We start from the raw sequence: 23,028 nt of genomic DNA on the forward strand, positions 1-23,028 counted from the left end.
TAGCCCCTTTGAGTCAACCGATGAAATGGCCCTTTAATTCAACCGAGAGTAGAATATGAGCTTCAATTACGTAAGGCAGAAGGGAAGAATTAGGTATTCAAAACGTTCAAAGTCTGTTCAATATGAACGCTAAAATTGACGCTTTCCGCCTATCTGTTCCATTGCACGATCTAGCAATCGTGGCTGACTCGCCTAGAAATATGCAGTTTCCATGGTAACATTACAACAAAACAACCTGGTGTTGTTGTCGTTAATATGAACCAGCACTAAAGCAGTACCACTTCTGCAGAACATCTCGCGGGCGGACACAGCGATAAACTCCAAATCTACGGCCATGTTTTCAATCCAAAAGCAATACAAAACAGGGGTTTACCGCACAAGTGGCCCCATATCTAACTTCCGCTGCAGGTTTGTTTACGCCCCATCATACTTACAAATCCCCTGCTACCATCGTTTACCCGGTTTTCTGCTCCCACAGATTAACGATCCGCAAAATTCACTCTCTAATCGATGTGCCCATCCTAGAGGGACTTGACAAAAGTCTGGAAGACAGAGAGACGGCCGAAAATGGCACGAATGAAACGCGAACCATAGGCTGGCAGGAGAAAATATTTAGCCACTACGAGCGGGACTATTATCGGATAAAGGAGAACTGCAAAACAGACCATCACAAAAAATACTACCATATGCTAAAAACCGACTCGCATGCACCGCAGCTGCTGTTTACATACGTCGATGAAGACAACTACTATCCAGATGACAGGGACAACCGGAATCGTCGGCAGCAGCCAGAGGTGTCGCCATCCAAAACGCAATCGATGTACCTGATGGCTGATCTAGGGCATGAGGTGCTGCTGTTCAGCATTAATTGGTGTCCCGACGAGGGACTGTTGACAGTGTATCCCGACTTCAATCACATGACCACCAATCCGTTTTATCATGAAATGAGAGAATCCAACTTGCACATGTATCACTACGCGTTGGAACGGTGTTTCGCGGCAAAAGCATTCCTTCCGAAACCTGTGAATCAATTAGCCCTAATAGGAACCAACAAGCCAGGATCGCAAACCCAAACGGCCCTGGATCGTAACGAGCGCTTCGTAATGCCCAAGCAACTGCACCGCAATTTACTACTTTTAATGGAAATAGTAGCTGCATCCGATTTCGAGTACGACGGAATTCATATACGATATCGGGTGGAGCTTCCGGCGGATGTGAAGATGGTGAACAAGGACAGCCAGCTAGCGGGCAGTACACAAGCCTCAAAGCAGCTCAACAACCGGTGGCATTTTGCACACTGCCATGAGCTTTTACTCCGACTTCCGGACGCAAAGCAGACTCCACGCTGCTTGGAAGTTTACTTTGAAGCCATCTCTATCGACGACTGGTGTCGCGAGCGGTATTTGGGGTGGGTGCATAATGAAGCCAGCAGTGACAAATTTTGGGGAAGAGCTTAGGGCAGCCATTAATTCATGCTCTTCTCATCTTCAGCCACTCTCACCTCTCCATTCCGTTAAGATATCAGCTAAGCGAAACGACCGTCAACTTTGTGCAGCTGACTAATTTGGGAGCCATGGCCGATCGGATGGAACTTTTTCTCGTGGGTAACCGTCGCCAAGTGGATCTGCCAGTTTTTTACGGAAAGGTAAATGAAACCAATGCCCCTTCCCCAATACGTATTTGTGCTGTTTATCCGTTTTCTTCTTCCGTAGGCCGGATCAACCATACTAAACCGATATGCTAACGAGACAGGGTCATCCGGAAAGTTACAAATTCGGTTCCAAATGATACGCCAGCACCAGCCGAAGATTATAAACGATGGTTACTTTAAAAGTACGCGAAAAACCAAAAACATCACCCTGAACGAGCTCATCAGATCGTACAGCACCGCGCGGGAACGGTTGGAAGAATTTGTGGACTTGAACTACTAGCTTAGTTGCACTTCAGTTAAGACTGCAACGATAAGAAGGTTCCATGCGCCATTGCACAACATTCTGCCGGATCCTCTGGACAGTTTTTAACAAGGTGATATCGTTTGCGTCGTAATAAAATTGCTGCTCTTTGGAGTTTGCGGAAAAGATCTGTGAAAATAAGTCAATCTAGTAACCAGGGCGCAATTTGTTCTCAAAAGAAGAGCCCCCAGAACCCCCTCTCATGTGAGTGTGTGTGTGTGTGTGTGTAAAAGCATAGTTTGCCAAAAACAGACTACAACAAACCGCGATATGCCGCGCACAAAGAAATAACGGTAGCAGACGTCTTCTTCGTCACATGTTACCAGCGGCTCGCTAAGCAAGTTTCATTGGGAAGCATTTTTTCCGATGGAATTTCAATCAAACGCACACAAAATGTAGAATTTCCGTCCATGTGTACCCTCGCCGTGCTGCTTCGTTTCGGTTTCCCCTCGCTTTCCTTGCTGTTCGGACAAAACAAGAGTTTCTTGAAGCGAAGCGCAAGGAAGGGAAAGCAAGCCTCTCTATACCTTTCCGTGCCTGCCGCGTGCACACAGCGGACATCACACACATACGCACCCTGTAGCACTGTTAAGAGCAAGCGGGAAAGAAAATTAGTTCCCTTCATCTCACCCTTGCAATTGCAGCGTTGCCGTGATTTCCGCTGGCTACTATTCCGCTGCGCTCTGTCTCGCTCTCTCGCTATCGCTGCCCTACCCTGCAACTGTCGCACACTGTTGCTCGCAGTAGGCCGTCTGTCTTATCGGCTCTTTTTCACTCCTGTTGGTTGGAGCGATACGTTGATTTCAGGTTTTCTTCGCTACATTATGCCGCATACATTGCCATACAAAGAGCGCGCACACACACCCGCTTGCTTCTGTGCCGACACACGCAAGAATGATGAACAGCGAAGGAATAAATAAAAAAAAACAACAACGCGAAAGGAATAAAGAGTAAGAACTGTACCACCAACAAGCCGCCACACGGAGGAATTTGCTAAAAATATATTCACAGTCCACGGGACGAGTTTATTGCTCGAGACATGTGCGTGTGAAGCTGCTGCTGCTGCTGCTGCTGGCGCTGTCCGTCGCTCGTTGCAAGTTGTCTCTAAGTGGGAATGTGATGATGTGTAGCAGCGTAGGAATCGTTCGATAGCAACGACGGTGCGAGTTGTTGGTAGACGATAGCGACCGGACCAGCAGCCAGCCATTATTGCACCTGTTTGGGGTTCAAATAAAAGCTGACTTTAATTGATCGACTCGACTCCCTGGGACGGGCGAGGGGGATAGAGATACAGCGGGTTTGCACTTTTCTCCACCACTGTATTTCCCCATGATTCGGATGCACGCACACACACACATTTCGTTCAGCGCTCTGGTTGAACCAATGCATATTACAGATTAAATTTTTCCTTGTAGAACCATACTTTGCTTTCTAGATCTGTAAAAGCTAATGCTCTTATTGCTGGACTCAATTAAGTTCGATTTATACGTATGTACCTTAGAATTAGTATCACTGGAACTGAACTGTACCAGTCTTACGGGCCATAAAGCAAACGTCTACATGCTTAAGACGATACGCCGTTCGATTTAGCAATAAGCTGCGGCTCATCGTTATCTTAAGTCGCACTGTGTTTCAATCATGTGGACACTTTTACCATGAACTGGAAAACACGATGCAACCTCGAAATGAATGTATTTTCATCCCGCTCCAAGTTCATGTAAATATTAAATTTTCATTATAAATCGGGATACTTAGCCATACGGCCAGGCCGTTCTTTATGAATAAAAAAAAAATCGTGGTACTTCCAGAAAGGTTGAAAGGCTGGTAATTTTTGCAACAGTTCACACCAACACCCGGGCGGTGAAAATCCGAGACGTAGTGTCAGCGAGACAGGGAGAGTCGCGCGGCCTATGACTAGAACGAATGAAACAACGAATTTTGTGCGTCCGAAAGTCTACACGTGCAAGCGAGACAAAGGAATAGTAATTTTCAGTCTAACAACGGAAGAGAGCAGCATCCTCCTCAGCGCAAAAAGCGAGCCCGTCGCAGCAGGCCATGGGTAATGTGCGACAGATATTGAACACTTGCTCTGTGAACAGAGCGAGAGAGCAGTTAGGAAAGGTCACGCGATGCCCGATATAGGATATTTTGTGTTGTTTTCCGAACGAAACCGCGGAATAATAAGCAACGAAAGCATTAATGACGAAAAGCGTATGCGTGCGAGACGAGGTGGGACGGTACGCGATGGTGGGCGGGGAAGCAAGAGCGATTCCCCGGACGACGCGCGGCCCTACGCATGTCATTGCCACGTAATGGAACAATATTCGCTCAACAAACAAACCAAGTAGGCGCACACAGTGTGCGAGAAAAGGAAAGCGACAGTAGCGCCAGCAAGAGAAGGCAAAACAGTCGATACTTACCGCAAAGATGGCGACGATCGGGTGATGAAACTAAAATACGGGCGCTGCGCGTCTACGGCCAAATCGATCTTAAAGCTGATTAAAGTTGTGACGTTTTGCCTGCCCCGGCTTTCCCCCCCCCCCCGATCCCCCCACACAGCTCCCACTACCCTGCTCCAGGAATTCTGCGCTGTTGTTATTCCCAGTGGTGCTCCCTCTGGTGCGAGTGGTACGGAGCGAGCCATGCGTGAAGGATGTGGAAGAAACTGTAGAAGCGGACCAGGGCGAAGGGTGTGATTAAATTTGCGTATTGCGTATCGGCGGAATGTTAGGAAGGAGGTGGGTGGGTGGGATGGAATTGGGATGGCTGTTTATATTTGGCATTCACCCCGCAGTTGGCACTACTGTCCGGTTGTTGTCTTGCTGGCCCGTGTCCCTGAATTCATGCATCTCTCTAGCACAGCAGACTTTTTTTTGTGTGAGCTGCTGCTGCTGTTTGCACCATTTTCACCTACATAAAATGAGGAAACGGTTGTTGGGGCACATTACAACTGTTTTATGCGGTAGGTGCTCTCGCTCGTACTTGCAACCCGTGACTGGGTTGTAAAAGAAATGTGCTGACGCCCAGATTAGGCAAATATTATTATGCCGAACAGCAGCAACGCAAGACGCATGGAGCTGTAGCAGAAAAGTTGTTAAACTTGGCGATTGTATGCAAAAAGGAAGCACGTTGCACGTTTGTTCATAAAAAATCAATATTTTTTTCTGCGCTGGTAAAATGAATTTCTCTAGTGTCGACATTCCGTGCTGAAGGAACACACAAAATGTTGGGTCTCAAAGGTAACATCACCATCTTATGGCCTGTTACACTTCCCATGGTACATTTGTGCGATTTTTTCCCGAACTGAGCCGCGAATTTGTAAGCTAGCCGGGGCATTGGTATGAGTGCGGCCGCTCAATTTCATGTTTTATTATGTAGCATAATATCAGCCATTTCGCATTGTCGACGATTACGCTGCAAAGGCTAGAACGTGTGCTTGCAGTTTGAGTGAGGATTTTAAGCTAAATCGAGCCCCGATTGCTGCTGGTAAAGTGGTTAACATTGGTTTGCAAGCATTACAGAATGCTTCAAATGTAATATAATTTCATAAAATCGCACGGCCATCTTGTAAACGACGGAACAAAGTTCAATTTCAGCGGTGTGGAACATCGGCAGCGGAAACGTTCACAGGTCGAAGCAAAACGACACCAACACAAACGTAGCAACGAAGTACGTACGAGGAATGGTTCGTTTGGTAGTGTGTGTGTGTGTGTTGTGTGTGTGTGTGCGTGCGCGTACCGTTTCGTTGAAGGCGCAGGTTAAAGATGATGGTTGGAAGAGAGAAGAAGCGTTATACGTACACGCATATGGGAAGCAGAGAGATACAGGAACGGTAACGTTTTTTTTTTACTGTATTTGAGAGGATGCGGAAGAGCAGAAGGTGTGATCAACACAGACACGATTGGTATATCGCGAACGTCGTGTGGATGGTGCGTGTGCTTTTCGCAGCAGAAAAGAGGACGAGTCTGGAATAGCTCGCAGAGGAGCAATTGATTGCGAATACACAGCGAGCCAACCGAGAATAAGTTCCAGCAGTGTGAACGTGTGCGGGCATGCTCCACGCAGCATGGTAGTGCTAGTGGTATGTACGATAGCCGAGCGCGTGTGGGTAATGTGTTACGCGAGAGAGAGAGTGCGGCCAAGTGTGTTTCACGGGAAAAGAAAATGGCCGCTGTCGCGTGTGCAGCACCAGTTCTGTAGTGCTCCTGCATAAATCGTTCAATTTCGTGCGGTAAAGAGTTTTTTCGAGAATTAAATTGTGCTTTTCCTGTATCTGGAAGGGTTTCGAGTGATTGGGCGCTTTTGTTGCGATTCGATTGCAGCCAGCAAAGACAGTACGGACGAAATTGTAGAACACCATCGTCATCGCCACCACCATCATCATCATCATCTTCCGTCACCGCCTGTGCTGCTGTCCCGCTGCCACTGCCACTACCGTCCGTCATTCGGTTGCGGTCATCGTCGTGCTCGTTGGCCGTGGTGGTCATCACCGTGCGGTGCAAACTGTCGTGTGTGCTGGAAACTGGTGCCCAGATACCCAAAAGTATAGAATAATGCTGTTTCTGACCGCTTACAGAAATCCGTAGCGAAAAGTAAGGTAGCACATCCGTCGTGTGCTCATCGAACGAGTGGTTCTCCACAGATCTCGAAGGTGGCCACTGTTGGGTTATTCCAATCGGGCTGTGGTTGTGGTTATCCGTGTGTGAATCAGTAGGCGCTGGATGCTACCATCCAAATGGTAGTTGTGCCACAATGTTTCCGAGCCCGCAAGTCGGAAACTAAGTGACCAACGCGACATGTGCTTGTTCCCGGGGCAAAATTCAGTGTTAACCTCCTACCCCGCTTTGCCGTTCCACCTCAGTGTTGGCGTTCTCAGTGCCCCCAAATCACTCCTCTCTTACTGCTGTGATCCAAAAATGGGTTGTATGAAGAAATCGAAAGCTTCTTGTGGTGTTAGCGCTAGGTGTGTGTGTGTGTGTGTGTGAATTGTGAATGTGCGTTTTCTAATTTCAAGGCTAACGCGATGTAAAGAAGTAACTTCTCGATGGGGCATTGCATACTGTGGTCAGTAATGTAAAAGGTGTGTGAGCCCCCGATTCAATCTTTCCGGGATTTTAGGATGTTTTCTGGTTAAGGGAGGGAGGTTGTGCTATAGACGAGCAGAGTCCATGGCAATGGCAATGTCTATCGCATACGACAGAACAGAGCAGAGAGACCATGAGGTCCAGAAACTGATCCATACATTCTACAGTTTTTGTCTGCACAACTTTTGGTGCTCTGCCTGGCTAGCACGATATGAAATGCCTGATACCCACTCAACAATGGCGCTGTTGGTTTAAATGTCTCTGAATTATGTGTTGTAAAATGTGTAACGCTTCTCGAAATTCAAGGTACCCCAATTTGGGATACTCAGCCATACGGCCAGGCTGTTCTATTTAGTTTTCAATACGCTATTTCAACTCAAGTAGAAGTAGCTTCTTCGTGCTTGATGAAATTAAAGTCGTTGTATTACGAACTACATGCTCGTTACATCATGTTTCCAGACGCTGAAGCGTGATGTAAAAGCGATGTTGATTGTAAGATGTGCTGTGTGAATCATTACCCGTACTCCCTATACTTAAATGACTACGAGCCTGGGCCCCTGTGCTCATTTATTGATTATTCGGGATCAACGTTGTCGACAGAGCAAGCGAACGGTTTTGCTGTCCCCGGTCTGCTTGTGTGTAGGGCTGTGGAAGAAGCCCTATGTTACTGTATTTCCCTTCTATATTGCACGTTGTACAATATACAGCCTAGAGCAAGGAGCGGCGTTGGCTCCGCTAACTACTCAGCCACCAGGGCTCAGCCCAGGGTGTGTCTCACATTTTCCAAGCAATATTTTCTAATCGTTGCTCCTCTTCTTTACTCATCGCTCAAGACGATTTTGGTCCATAAAATAGATTCTCTCCTTCTTTCGCTCCCGGTGCGGCCTCTCTGTTACTCTTCTTGCTCTCGGCTCGGTTTTGTTTTTTTTTCTTTCCATTATTTCCTTCTTCTTTTTGCCACCCAGATTCGATCGAAATGTGCGAATGATGATGGTGATGGTTGCTTTTAATTTGATGTGGAAGAATGGTATAGATGGAAATATTAACTAAATGTTGAAGCAATAAGAAATTCAATTGATTGGCTATTGCTCAAGAGACAGTTTGACAAAAAAAAATCTTTTTATGCATCGTTGCTATCTTCGTTCGTTAAGAACAAGAGCCAAAACTTTGACATATTGGATTTGATCTACAACATATTCTCTGCGTCATTAACCACATTTAAAACATAAATGCGCACAACACATTGCTCATAACGAGCACGATTATTGCATCACTGGAAGAATCAATGGAATCGAATCATGGAAAACGATCGCATGCCGTACCTAAAACCCGGTCCCTGTGATATATGTTTTGCTTTCTACGGGTGCAAACTGGTTGCTGGGTACGACGAGCAAGCACGCAGTATGCTGTGCTTTTGTCTGGAGTGGTGCAGTACGGTCGTAATCTACCGATGAAAATTATCCTGATTATTGTTGCTATGACGATCTAAGAAGGATACGGCGGGAACGGACAGTGGTGTGTCGTCGACTTATGAAATTATTCGACGTTTGCAGGAAAACGTACCTTGTGGTGCATGGTGACAGTGCGTTTGTGATTCGCTCGGTGCGGTGTGGTCAAGAGCATAGTGTAAGCATGTTTAAAGTTTTTTTTTTTCTGAATGTGTTATCAACTTCTACTTTCAGTCATGCGTAAATTTACCAAAAACAACTAACATTTTGTTTTCCTTGTAACTAATGCCGTAAGCATAGAAGGGGCGCAGTGTATCTCTATAGTTTTGAATCTAAGTGTGTACGGTGTGTTTTAGTTCAGCGATATGGTATTAAACGGAGAGCTTAAATTTACAACAGCAGTGTAGTGCGTTCTGTACTTGGCGTGCGAGCTAAGGAAGTTTCAGCAAAAATGCCTTGTGAATGTGTGTGAGCGGGATCAGGTTGCCGGAAATTCGCGTGCAGCAGCAATAGCAGTGGCCGCCGTGCTGGAGAAAAGAAAATAGATCGTTTAAGTGTGTCATCTGTCCTGAGAAAGGAGCGGTATAATAATTCGCAGCAATTTCACACCGCAGTGTAGTTTTTGGTATTATGGAGCGCGCAATGCTAAGCGGAAGAAAGTAGTAGTAACGCATACTAGTGTACTGTTCTTCTAAAAGATGGTATGTTAAGTGAGCAGATTTTGCGAAGGAAGAAAAAGCCTATATGTGTGCAGTGCATCGTCGTCGAGCATAGCAAGCCGAGCAGCAGCCGCAAGAAGAAGCGTAAAAGTACGGGTAGAAAAGCGAGTCGCTGTGGCAGCAAACAGCAGAAGCATTGTGTTTCCTTTCACCCGCGTTAGTGGTGGTGCACGGGCGCACACGCACACACACATCGCAGTACGTGTCTTATTCAGTGAAAAAGGGGGAAGGTGAAGGACCACAACGTGCTGTTGTGCTGCTGCACACACTGCCTGCTGCCTGTGAGCGAAGAAAATCGTCGCTTGTTCCGTCGTTTTCCCGATCGCTTCCCCGCCGCCACCAACCTACCTACCCGCCTACGTATCTACCAACCCCCGCGATAGGCCTTCTGGTTTCTGTCTCGACACCAGCCTGCCTAGTTCAAGCAATCGTGTGTGCTTGTGTGAGTGAGTGTGTGTGTATCTTGTGTTAGCACCGCTGCGGTTGCCCTGTGTAAGTGTGTCGTGTGTGTGTGTGTGTGCGAGCGCGTCAAGTGTGTGCGTGTGTGTGTGCATGTGCTGCGTCCGGTGCAGTAATTTTGCAAGCGAGATCGAAACGATGCGCTGAAGATATTATCGGCATGAGATGGAAGCAGCCGCCATTCGTTCAATGCAGCAGGTCGGGCCAACCGGACAGCGGACCGATTCAGGCCCTTCGCCTCAACCGCCGCCGCCCGGAATGTATCAGCAGCGCGTCCAAACTGCGACCGCTGCTCAAATTCATCGGTAAGGATACTTATGTTACGTACACTGTACAGTGTTTATCATCACGTCTTGTGGGACGGATCTGAGTTGAGTTCAGCCAATGTGTGATTACGCTAGAATTACGTTAAAAAGGGATGAAGAAGGAACGAATGTATTGTGCAAAATGTTCAAATTATTCTTGCCCCTGCTGTAGACTGCTAGCTCTTATCCCTTTCCAAAAAAGAAAAGTACCCATTTCAAACAAGTTTTTCGTGTGGCGAGTGGATCTAAATCCTATTAAAATGCCCATTCCCCCGTAGTGCGGCCTAACTGTCCATCTACGTGGTATCAAAAAGTCTAGTAAGCCATTAGATGACCCGCATGACCTAGCAGGTAGCTAGGCCAAGAAGCCAAAAAGGCAGTTTGAATAGGTTGAAAGATGGGTCTTATTTATGCAATATGTACGCGAACCTCATTCGGATCCTGAAATGGCAATCCTTGTTAACGAATTTGTTTTATTATATTTTTCATGCTGATTTTATACATATGCTAAAGTTGGTAAAATGATTATACAAACTCATATAAATTATTATGTGTAAAAAAGCACTTCTGGCGAATTTGTTGTGTATAACACCTATAACACTGTACGGATATAATTCATCTTGGGTTGAGTGTAATTTAAATGATTAAACTTTCATTTAGCCTAGCACTACTTATCCAGCTGTGGGGAAATTCAAGTCAAGAGGATGTAAGCAATGTCAAAGCAAGACCAATCGATGTTGTAAAATTTACCATTAGACTGTGGGTTTTATCAATAGAAATGAATTGTTACCAGCGTTTTCAGGAGTATCATTCATTTCCTCATATGCGAATCCCGTTGAATAATTTTTTTCGCATACCTCATACATGAAATGCTGTTTTATTATACGAGCAAAATTTCACATAAAGACAATTTCTCAAAATCATGTTTCCTATTGAGCAGTGGCAGTACAAGTGAAAGACGAAACCGTAGACGATGAAAACCCGATTTCACATTTTCATTCAATGACTAATGCAGTCGATCATATTTATACTTCTACAAAATTTCAATATCCTATCCTAAATTTTACTACCCTTTAGTTGGATCCGTCCTTCCTTGCTAATATGGTATGATCCGGATGGGATTCGTTATACGGTCTCGCCTTGTGCAAGATTGGCACTGTTGGCATTGGCACTGGGTAACAGGGTCGACCAAGAAATGTCGCTATGGGCACATGGTAAAACAAATCGTTGAAGGTGTTCTGCAAATCTTGGAGGCTGATGAGCCAAGATAATGTTTTTAATTTGTTCTTGCATTAACGATCTGCAGGATACAGCCACACGATCATTATGATGGCTTACTAACCATCACGATCATACAGCCTTACAATAGAGAAAGCGGCCAGATGTGATTTGAACGTGTTTCGAACAGAGTTTCGGATTGAACGCTCAAACACGAGGACCGAAACGTTTTTATTAGTGGGATTACAGTTCAAAGCACTAGTGGCTTCTGCTGGTTAAACTTCCAATCTTCTGGTAAGATCTTTATTATGTTATCATGTTAAGTCATGAACCAGATGAACCAGTAACCCAGATGAAGATGAGACTGTGGCGGAGGACTTCACGCGATAGGACCGGGGTTCAAATCCTATCTAGGCCGTTCCCCCATAGACCGGAGTGGCTGTTCAACTATGCGGTAACAATAAATCTAGTAAGCCAGTAATGGCAGGTATGACCTTAAGAGGTTGTAAGGTCAAGAAGAAGAAAAAGAAGAACCTGTATATATTTCAACATACTTGCAGGAATGTTTTAATGTATGAAAGTATGTGGCCAAAGGTTTTTGATTTTTTTATTTGAAGAACTTGATTTTACCCGCAGCTCCTGATCGTCAGTTATGCAAACTGTGATTATAGATCACCGAAAGTAGGCTAAGATGGTATGAAATTTAATTCTTTCTGGATTTGAAATCAGGAAAATGAAATTGTTGGATCAGAATTGGGATAGCTATTTATTCATTCGCTTAAAAGATATCATCGTCTGAAATGTGCATATCAATTTACAATTCATGATACTGTTTAAAATATAGAAACGTGATGCATGGTTTTTTGAAATTCTATATAAAACCAGTAACTTCAGGAAGAGTACCTTTTCTTCGCAAAATGTTTATGATTTTATCATTAAAATTGAACTAAAATTAAAATTGAAAGTTTTAACAACAAATTTACTATTGTCAGTAGATGCCAAATTGTGGAACTGTACGGACCAGTTAAAACGTCTGTACAAATATGCTACTCTTAATGAATCATTAGTAAATTTACGGCAAACACTCATATTTTCAATTACATTTAAACTTGCTGGTGTGTATCGTGTTGTGAAATAGGACACTGACTAAGGCAATGAAATTCGTTCGGTGATCTTTAAATAATGCACTTTATTATTTTCTCATTGACCGTGTTCTGTTCAATCCATTTCCATACTGAATTTACGAAACATGTTATACGAACCTAGGACCAGAAAAGGTATATTCATGATATGAATGAACAGCTTTTCGGAACAGGATTTTGTGTGCAGCCCAATTACTACCCTGCATTATAGACTTTGCGAAAGCCAGAACCATGAATTGGACATGGGCGTTCCGGTGGCCGAGGCGATAACGGCGCCGGTCTTCACAAGGCAGGACCGGGGTTCAAATTCCACCCATATCGCCTCCCCGTACGCAGGGCTGACTATTTTGCTACGTATAAAATCAAGTCACAGAGAGCCAAAAATGGCAGGTCGAGACCTCTCGAGGTTGTTGTGCCAAGGAAGAAGAAGAAGAAGAACCATGAATTTGTTCTATGTAATTCAAGGATATGAAACTATAACTAATGTGTAATGAAAAATGTGACATTCCAGTGATGGAAAGAGCAATGTTGATCCCTTAATTATTACGGCTATATCTGTGTTCCTACTGGTTTGAGTCAACGAATGCAACATGGTGGAGATTTTAAAAGATTTCATCGAAAATCTTGCTCAATATGATGTTTTAAGCTAACGTTTACGCTTATCTTCTCAATGGCCAAACCATCGATTGTCGTGAGCACTATCGTAACAGTTTTGAAACAATAGTTAATGATAGCGCTGTTATGTAAACTATGAATAATTCGCTGTATCCATAATTTGTGTACTGGAAAGCACACAAGATTTAGATATTGTTTAGTTCGCCGAGTTTGTAGATGACAGTGGTGTTGTTGCTTTAATAAAACAAAATTTCAATAAAGAAAAACATCCACATTAACCCTTCTTGGCTATCGATCTGCTCTGCTAGATGATTGACCACATTTGGGTCTCGTATAACCATAGCAGGTTAACCAGTTCTACGATTCGGACATACATGGTCCAGTCGAGTTTTAATTTCTCGCCTAAAACACAATCAAGTTCAGCCTTTTAAATGTGTTTTAGCATGTGTGGTATTGACAATCATGTTCTATGAAATGTTACTAAACGTTATAGAAGTACTATATCAATTGCTGAAGCTCACAAACGCGAAATTGGTGAGCTGGCATAAGAGTTAATAAGTGTTTGACCGATTTTCCTGTTTTACTTTTTCGTTAACAAAATCTGCATGAAATTTCAATATAAATGTTCCTGCACAGGAAGCGGAACACCGTTTGTTTTGATTGGGTTTTTTATCTGCTGAGGCGAGTCGAGGCGCTACCCTAAAAGTATACAGTTAGTCGTCTTGGGATCGGTTCACATTTGGAATTTTTAACGTCGTGGTCGTGGTTAACGACGGTCCGTAGTTCGAAACCCTTCCAGACTGAGGATCCGAAGTGAGGACTGACTATCCAATTAGGAGATATCAATAAGTCGAGTAAGGCAGAAATAGCATGCATTGGCATATTAGGCCAATAACAGAGAGCGAGAAAATTTGACATGATAAATGTATAATATTGTTTTTGCAATGTTTTATTTCTAACTATCGGCCTTAACCGTTATTATACAAAGCTTAGCTTAGACCATTTTGCTAATAGAGGACACAGTTCTGTTGAAATTTTAAATCCACCTTGGGGAAGTGTTGTTAAATCATGCATTATCGATTTTGCTATTTCAATAGTCTTCTTATAAAAAAAAACTTTTGTCAATTATCCAATAACTGTATTTAACAATACAAAACTCTATAATTTTTTTGCAGTGGAAAATACGTCTTTGAGCTGTCATAAAGAAGTGTAAATAATAAAAGTTTCTAACATTTATCATAGTTTGTCAGCAGCCAAAATCTAATGTTGGTTTGTGCTGGATTCTACTTTATTCTAGAGGAAAAGCTAGATCGAATTTTTTAATGAACGGCGTTGATGGAGCATTCAATAGAAACCAAAATTCAATACCTAACTATTACATTATTGGAACTGAATGATAGAAGTAAAAAAAAGTATATATGAAGAATATATGGTTTTACACTAGATTGAATCGACTTAACTTGTAATTAATATGTCCTATTTATATTAGTATTTAGTGATCTGTCTGTTCTATAGATATATGAGTTGCAGGCATTTCACATGTAGATTTGTAGGTGAAATAATGTTTTGTTTGAGAAATTTATTCTTTGCACTCACAAACCATTTATTGGCTGTGAAGCAATTGCACCGAGAGATAGTCATGAGCGACAGACATTAAGATGAGTCTTATAAATGTAAATGTTGTCTTGGAGTAGCCTCTTCATCAGCGATCAGATACAACATTTTTTTTCGATCAGGTAAGCTTACTCACTTATCAGGCGCTAAAACCGCTTTGCGGTCTTGGCCTGCTGCAACAATCCTCGATACCTCTCACGGTTTAGCGCCGTCGTCTGCCAATCCATTATCCCGGCTGTCCTGGCGGACGCATCAACGCCATCACTTCATCTCAATTTGGGGTTACCACGCCTCCTCTGTCCGTGTGGACGGCCTAAAAGGATTTTACGGGCTGGGTCGTCCGGTGTCATTCTCATAACATGACCAGCCCACCAGAGCCTGGCGAGTCTAATTCGCTGCACGATGGTAAGATCATCGTACAACTCGTAGAGCACGTCATTGTAGCGGCTGGTCACGTCCTCCATTGTCCTTCCACACATACGGGGCCAAAAATCCTTCTGAGCATCTTCCTCTCGAACGCGGCTAAGAGGGCTTCGTCAGTCTTGGACAGAGTTTATGTCCCAGAGGCGTATGTGAGTACTGGGACTATAAATGTTCTCTACAGTCCCAGCTTCGTCCGTCGCTACAGGTATTTAGAGTGGAGAAGTTTCCTCAGTCTGTAGTATGACCGGTTGGCAGCCGGGACCCTTGCACGTAATTCAACATCAATGTTTTTGTCAATGATAGGTGAAGTTTTGGACGACTTCAAAGGTGCGGTCACCTATCTGTACAACACCCCTGCGTAAATCAGTGTTTGTTAGCAGGGCCGCTGGTGATTCCACCATCATCATTTTGGTTTTCGCATAATTGTAGCTGCTATCTGTAGTCAATAGGTTACCTGAGGCAGGGTGACTGGTCCTGCACTCAAGCCCCCAGGTATCTCTGGAGGGCCTCGTGGCAGTTCGGTTTAACGTCTAGTTACCTCCCCCCCCGCATCCGCATCAACCCACCCCCCCGCATCCGCATCAACCCACCCCCCTCCTGTTTAGCCTTGCTCCACCATCCGCCCAAGGGGTTGGGACAGGCCCGTGTACCTTAGATTGGATATGTGATGGGAAAAGTTACCACTCTGTACGACGAGGACGTGACGGAAAAGGAGTTGGGTAGGAGAGCCTGTGTAACCCCGAAAGGAGTCTCGGATCCTACCCCATTAACAGATTGATCAGATAAGCACATTGATGAAAAACTTTGAACGATTATACTTTGCTGCGTTACCAGTTATTGTCATATGCAAGGAGTAACTAGCATCTACCAAGGGTTTGAAAGTTTGAAACTAACCTACTTTATCAGGCGCTTTATCTGTGTAGCGGTCTTGGCACTGCAACAATATACGAGCAATTTTTCGCTCATAGTAGCGGAGGCTATCACTCCATCTCCATTTGGGCCTGTCACGTTTCCTCTATACATACGCAAGTCCTAAAAAGGCTTTACGTGCTAGATCGTCCGGTGCTATTCTATAGCCCCCCGGAGCCTGGCTTGTCTGGTTCGCTGCATGATGGTGAAGTTACCGGACAGCTCATACAGATAGTGATTGTCTTACACTGTGACTATACATGTTCGATACAGTGCCACCTTCGTCCATTTTGACAGAGGCTTTAGTAAGTCTGTTTTGCACTCAGCAGCCTTATTTGTCGGTGCTGAGTTTTGACCGCAGATAGGTGAAGTTTTGGACGACTTCAAAGGTATGTTAATCTATACGTGTATCGCCCCTGCGTAAATCAATGTTTGTTATCAAGGCTGCTGGTGGAGCTGCCATCGTTTTGAGGTTTTGTGAACATCTGAGTGTATCGCCTGCGAGTAACGTATACCAAGATTTAGATTGAAGTATAAAAGATGGTCCCCGATGTTTCCACCGTCGAGTCTCCGATGGTCCTCACCTGCTGCACCTGATTGTACAGGCGACAGGTAAGCCGATTTCCTTGGCGCAGGCCCTTGGTGGTAGCAAAGAACCGTAAGTGTTTTCCGTGCACCTTCATCTTGCATGAGACGTTGGTCATTGTCATTCTTACAAGCCTGGTAAGCTTGATCAGGACTCCAAAAGAGATCAAAGTTTTACCTTGGCTATTCAGTCATGCCTGTAGCACCGCCATCTTCTCGAAGATTTGCGGCATGGGCAGATCTTTACGCAGATCGATCGTACGCAGGGCTGACTACTTTGCTACGGGTTTTTACCCGTCACAGTCACAGAAAACCAGACATTGCCGGCCGAAACCTTTGAAGGTTGTAGTGCCACAGAAGAAGAAGATCTTCTATCTTTGGTTTGGTACTCTACATATGTTTTGGCGAAGCAATGTAGAGAGTTTTCCTCGGTATTACAACTTAGTGTCTTAACTAACCCTGGTTGTGGAGACGATACTACGACCCAGTGATTCAAATTATGGAGGCATATAACACCCTTAAGAACGAACAAGCGATGCGTACTGACGTTTTACTTAACTTCATTTTTGTACTGTATCTTATTATAGTGACGCAGGCAAAATGGGTCACATAATTTTCAGTAATCTTTCTGAACAATATCAACTTTTGTATAGTGAAGCCAGTAGAATGTAAGTAACGCTTGCATAGTAATAAATATTCTGGTTAGCTAATGCAAAAATAAAAACACAATTAAAGTCTTGTCCTGGACCAAACTTTTCTCAATCTGTTACAACATTGGCACTTACTTTGCCAAAGATACAGGGCATGTATTACACGTCTTGTTGGCATGGTTTTTAGCTTATTTTTGAAAATTAAGGATGACTAATCCCACCATTCGGAAGAGATGGCAGATTTCCCCTGGTTGGTGTCTGTATTTACCTACAGAAACACATGGTAATTCATGTTCATTCAACATATTGATTCTCTTATTGTATGTGACAAAAGTGCCTCGATGCCACTGACTAAGCCACACATGTGTTGTGTTAATGGGTGGTGTGTTGTGTCTTGAGGAGCAGCGAACCTAGGTTACAGGCAGGCAATGTATCGTGTGCGTATGTGTCTCGACGCGGTGGCTTTTTCTGCTACTTGGCCTGTTAAAATGATGTGCTTCCAGTTGATTTGAGCGCCACTAGCTAGCTGCTGCTAGTGCTGTAGCGCGTCGAAACAGCTAAGAGCAATTCAAAAGCGCCAAATGAACCACCATCCCCAAACCCTTGCTCAACGCCCCAAAACCTCCATAGCTATCCGTTACGGTGCTTCTTTGCTCTTGAGAGTATTGGTTAGGGGTTACGGGATGTGTTGTCGGCGAGGAAGAGGGAGAGAGAACGAGAGTGAGCGAGTGAGCGAGAAAGAGAAGCGCAGGCAAATCACAACGTTGCGAGGCTAACCGCCGAGCATGGCAAGCGCTGTTGCCAAGTTTGCGCCGTAGTAGGCCGTGGTGCTTGTGTTTCTTTTTTTATGTTCGTGTCAACATTGTTTTCCTTTTCGTCGTGTTACTGTGGAGCCAGCGGCACCACGCGCCCGTCGCGAATAGTGTTGTATTGGTGGAGAAGTGGAGACTCCCCTAGTTTGGTGTGTGTCTGATTGCCTACACGCCATCCTTCCCTCCACGGTTGTCTCTAGTTCTTGTCTCTTGCTGGCGCGCTAGTCTCTTGGATTGTGTTTTATCGCGGCCTTTTATTTATTTTTCGCTTAAGCACTAAGATTATTCTTTACTCGTTGCACTAGACGAAAGTATCACAGAGTTCTCACAGAGCGGTGAGTGAGATGTGATTTTATATTACAGATCGATACACAGTGGCGTCACAGCAGCGCAGCGCGCCATGTTCTGCCGCTCGCGCTATCGCTTTCACTAGCGCTGCTCATTATTACACTCGACTCACAGCACTGCCTAGAGTTCATGTTCGATGGCAAAACATGTGCAGTGTGATAAGGGTTTTTGTTGTAATTTTGGTTTGTCAGATTGCTAGTAGTTTCGGAACTGGGATCACAAACTATGTTGTGTGCGCACTGAAATGCATAGAATTAAGCTTAGTTGAAGAAATTTTACAATTAAGGTGATCTTTTCAGAAAAGAGTGAACGTGTGTGTTTGCAAGCATGCTAATGCACGATCAAAATAAGCAGATTGATCAAAGTCTTCTCTGCTGCTCTTCCTATGAGCCGTTTTTAATTTGGAATTTCTCGTTGTTTTGGAATTTGTTTAACGCTTTTGTCATCTTAATCGTGCTTGATCTGTCGTGTTGTCTTTGACTTGAAAATTCCGGTCCAGTCCAGTTTAGCACCCCGGCAGGTTGGGCCCTTTGTTTCATATATAGTTCAACACGTTAACCACCCAGCTGATTTTACTTGACTTGACGCCACGCCTGTCCTTGTTTCAAATTTTCCATGTGAAAGTGTAGTTGTTAAGTGACCATCGATTGCATTTATACGTGGAAGGATGCTAGGAGGTGTACATCTTGAAGCCGGGCAGTGGTTTACAGTATGGCTAGTCAGGTGGTTGCTGGCATTAGTTGCCGGAGAAGCGCACACTGAACTTTGATGAAGAGCCTTCCGAATGGTGTCGCAGAGCGCGTGTCGTATGTCGGATTCGCGCGTGGTCCGGTATTAGGAGATTGAGGGTTCCGTTGGTCATTACGTCCCAGCAACTTGAATTGTGCATGTTGTGTTTTAATCCTTGTTGGATCAACAGCCGTTGCTTATTTTTAAAGGTTTTCATGATTTTAAGTTGTTCAATATTATTACATTACATGTTGATTGTTTAGATTTATTCAAAATTCAAGATTTATTGAAATCGGTAAAATCATGATAAATATATTTTTTTCATTTACGGCCTAATAAAATCGTTAGATTTACTTGAAAAGGTTTGAGTTTTTTGAAATATATGTAAAACAAGTTAGGAAATATGTTTATATTTTGACATAGCACATAAATAGTACATACATGTTTTCCTAAATCCAACGTAAGCTCTCAAATCCGACTCCGTACTGTTTAACAACTAGTTCGGGGCAGTAAATAAATATATCGATCGGTATAGCCAAACTGTGTCGTTCGCGATGCAAATTAACGACTTTTTTAACCACTGCTCGACCTTTTCCTCGCGATTTGTATGACGAGCATGACAGTTGTTACCATCGTTTTACGGGTTGACAAATTTGTTGCGTTGCGATACCATTCCGCCATGATAGTCGTTATATCAATCACGTGTCAATGGGTAACTTTTCGTCACTAGTTTCAAATAGTGATAAGGAAGCACTCAATGATATAATCTATTCGTCGATGAAGCCATGCGCTGTCGGTTACCAGTGGTTGACGTAGCGGTGAACTTAGCGCCTACTGCCAGTCGGTTATCCCTGACGGTCGGTCTGTTGACCGTCCAGCTATTCACCGAGTCGGTGGAATGACTCACATGACGATTAACGTATTAAAAATGTGAAGCCTCTGTTTCTAGTAAATTGAACCCCAAAGGTTTAGAATGACTCTTCTATAACTCTAAGGGTTTTAAAAAATGTGTTTTTCAGAACGATTTCGTCTTCTTCCTAGATCTTCCTTTCTTGGCATATGTGAATCAATCTATACAATAGAATTTAAGCTTCTTCTTCTTCTTCATTAGTACTACAACCTCGAGAGGTCTCGGCCTGCCATTTCTGGGCTTTCTGTGACTTAATTTTACCGTAAAGTAGTCAGCCTTACGTACGGGGAGACGATCTGGATGGGATTTGAACCTCGGTCCTGCCGTGTGAGTTCGGTTATGTGTTCATGTGCAAGGATTGCGTTACAGATCATAACAAAACGAACAGCAGTTTTCGTCCTTTCGTTATAGAATTGCGTATGTTTGCGGTTATTAACCAGAACAGAGAACCATGCGGGAAAAAATCAGTTATTTGATGAATTATTAGACAACAACCAGTTTAAAAACTCGAAAGAAGGCCAATTTACTAACTCAAAGGTAAAATTAGACTCGTGGCATTGATGCTGGCATTGAAAATTTGTGGTGTGCGTCCGTAGCATAACGGCGTATTACATTTTTGGATTCCTTTTTGTCTTTCTTGGCACTAAAACCTCGAAAGGTCTCCTGCGTATCCTGGGAGGCAATCTGGATGGAATTTCAATCCGGGTCCTGCCGTACAAAAAGCGCCCAACATTTATGGATTAACAAATGAATTATATTTTAGCTCAAGCAAAAGCAATAACACGATCAAGCGAAGGCACCGTCGTTCCTTTATAGTATATTGCACCGGTATGCTGGTCATACTTTCTGCTGAACGTCGTCGTCAGCCAATCTAATACAATCCTCTTAGTTTGAGTCTGCCACGCCTCTTCTGTATATGTTGAAGTTCCAAAAATATATAACAGGCTCGACTGTCCGGTGCCACTTTCATGACGTGGACAACCGATGGAACCCTGGTGCATTCGATGCATAATATTGAAGTTGCTGTAAATTCCATGCAAACGTCATTGTATTTGTACATCCTTTATCCAAAGTCTCTATACATACGGGAGCGCAAAACGTTTACATTCCCGTGATCCATTTCTGACTTTGAGTTGTGGGTATGTGTGACTGTTATCGGAACTAATGCTAAATATAGTTGTACCTTCGTAAATCACTGAAGATTTTTAGCCAGAGTAGCTATCTATCTTGGGGCGGCCCGGTGGTCGAGGCGATAACGGCGCCGGTCTTCACACAGAAGTACCGTGGTTCAAATCCCATCCAGACCGCCTCCCCGTCCGTAAGTCACAGAAAGCCAGAAATGGCAGGCCAAGAAGACCTCACGAGGTTGTAGTGCCAAGGAAGAAGAAGAAGCTATCTGAGTCTAGTGAGATGCATTGCATGCACATCAGATGCATTTGACACGACAGGACCAATATAAAAAGGTCGTTCTACTGTAGGCAAGGACATATCAGTAATCTGCTTTAAATAAGTCTAGCATGCCCCTATTTGAGTTTAACATCGTACTGCACATTTAAATCTCGAATCACGGGTTTTTCTATCGTGATTGTTTTTGACATCAAACTAATGTTCGTGGAATTGTGCTATGTTGAATCGGCGTTAACCGACTGCACGGATCACATTCCAAAAACATCCCAGGAACACTTTTTAAAATTTGACGGAGGTTATTTGATAACTTCTGGAAACATTAATTTATTACATTTCGGTATAAAGCTTTCGTACTACAAGAAAAAGTTCAAGGCCAAGAAATTAGAGACCTAGCGATCGTCACGATCATTGGGAATGATCGAGGCGATAGCTGTGACGGTCTTCACACGCCATGACCGTAGGTAAAATCAAGTCGTAGAAAGCCAGAAATGGCAGGCCGCAACCTTTCGGGGTTATAGCGTCAAGGAAGAAGAAGAAGAAGCATATCAGAATCGGGCGCATTTATTTTTAAATTTAAAACAGTAAAATATTCGTAATCACCTTAGAAAGATTAATCTTCTTTAATCAAATTAGTTGACTGATAACTGAGAATGTTTGCAGCTTTGCATGATGTTGTAGTTATTACCGAAATTAGCTTAATATGAATCAAACGAAGGCGATATTGCTTTATATTAGAGTGGAGCGTGTGAGGTGAGGAGGATACATTTTATAGTGTCTGTGTTATTTGATTGTAGTACAGTGTTTGTAGTGTCATCATCTTTTTTTTTCTATCCCACAATAATTATATTCTACAAGCTGCTACTCGTGGGAATTAAATAATGCGGTCGAAATAAAACAATAAGCGCAATGTTAGTTAGGAGCGCGGAAAATAGTCAGAGTATGAGGAAAGGCTCACGCTTTCGATCAACTAAAACAAATATTCATAATGTCTTGTGTTGCCAGCATTACAAAAAAAATTCCAGCAGTTTAATCGTCACTTTGCCTATTATATTGATCCTAATGTAATCTGTTTGACGGCCGCCAAAACGGTCATAGCTAAGGGATTAAAAGCATAGAACATTCATAGTTCTTATTCTAGAAACTTTCTCTAGATCCTCACGCCCAAAACTGACTTCATTGTGTTGAAAATGATCTTTATACTGTCCAATGTGTTGCAACAAACAAAGCTCTAATGGGCGGCGATCGCATTATCAGAACGGTCAGAAGTAATTTAACGGACATGGCAATTTAAGCTCATTAATTAGACAATTAGTATTTTATTAACATTTTTCTGGACAGTCTATGCATAAGTATTGGAAAATTTTCGATTTCAATCAGCCTGTTTCATGTGAAAATTCATTCAAGTCCTTTACAATTTGGCATAGGGTCGTCCAGTGATTGTAATCTGACGCTTATCTTATTATTTATCTTAATATATATATTACTTAATTAGGTTTTATAAGCATCGATGTTGCCCTAGATAAGTATAAGTCGCTTGATGAAGAGACTAAGAGAGGCTAAATTTATGTTATTCTATGAATCCGTTTTTGTTAAGTTCCCGAAAGAATGGTCAAGCAGTATGATTTGCTATTCCAATTTAAGGCGAAACATTTTTTTTTATTCATGAAGGACGGCCTCGCTGTATTGCTATGAATCAAAT

At 43.4% G+C, this 23,028-nt stretch overlaps 2 protein-coding genes across 3 annotated transcripts in view; both read left to right on the plus strand.

The window, feature by feature from the left end:
* Positions 1-17: 17 nt before the first annotated feature.
* LOC118512406 (Meckel syndrome type 1 protein homolog) lies at positions 18-9,333 on the plus strand. Of its 2 annotated transcripts, XM_036056798.1 has the most exons (7): positions 18-93; positions 175-214; positions 290-408; positions 479-1,408; positions 1,492-1,645; positions 1,713-2,156; positions 8,719-9,333. In XM_036056798.1, the coding sequence occupies exons 2-6, from the start codon at positions 212-214 to the stop codon at positions 1,929-1,931; spliced, it is 1,425 nt and encodes a 474-aa protein (XP_035912691.1). In that variant the 5' UTR covers positions 18-93; positions 175-211; the 3' UTR covers positions 1,932-2,156; positions 8,719-9,333. The 2 variants fall into 2 exon arrangements, with proteins under 2 accessions (XP_035912691.1, XP_035912690.1); XM_036056797.1 differs by having other exon boundaries at positions 30-214.
* A 150-nt stretch (positions 9,334-9,483) lies between these two features.
* LOC118512398 overlaps positions 9,484-23,028 on the plus strand; it is a 40,651-nt gene continuing 27,106 nt past the window's right edge. The window contains 1 exon segment of the mRNA XM_036056780.1: positions 9,484-9,967. Coding sequence (XP_035912673.1) covers positions 9,828-9,967 — 140 coding nt within the window. The 5' untranslated portion in view covers positions 9,484-9,827.

Source organism: Anopheles stephensi, chromosome 3 (genome assembly GCF_013141755.1).
Source record: "Anopheles stephensi strain Indian chromosome 3, UCI_ANSTEP_V1.0, whole genome shotgun sequence".
Taxonomy (NCBI): Eukaryota; Metazoa; Arthropoda; class Insecta; order Diptera; family Culicidae; genus Anopheles; species Anopheles stephensi.

Excerpts from the sequence above, each read along its gene's own strand:
- LOC118512406 (XM_036056798.1), top strand. Across the intron at positions 1,409-1,491 it reads TGTCGCGAGCGGTATTTGGG|CCACTCTCACCTCTCCATTC; the intron begins GTGGGTGCATAA and ends TCTCATCTTCAG. Across the intron at positions 1,646-1,712 it reads TGCCAGTTTTTTACGGAAAG|GCCGGATCAACCATACTAAA; the intron begins GTAAATGAAACC and ends CTTCTTCCGTAG.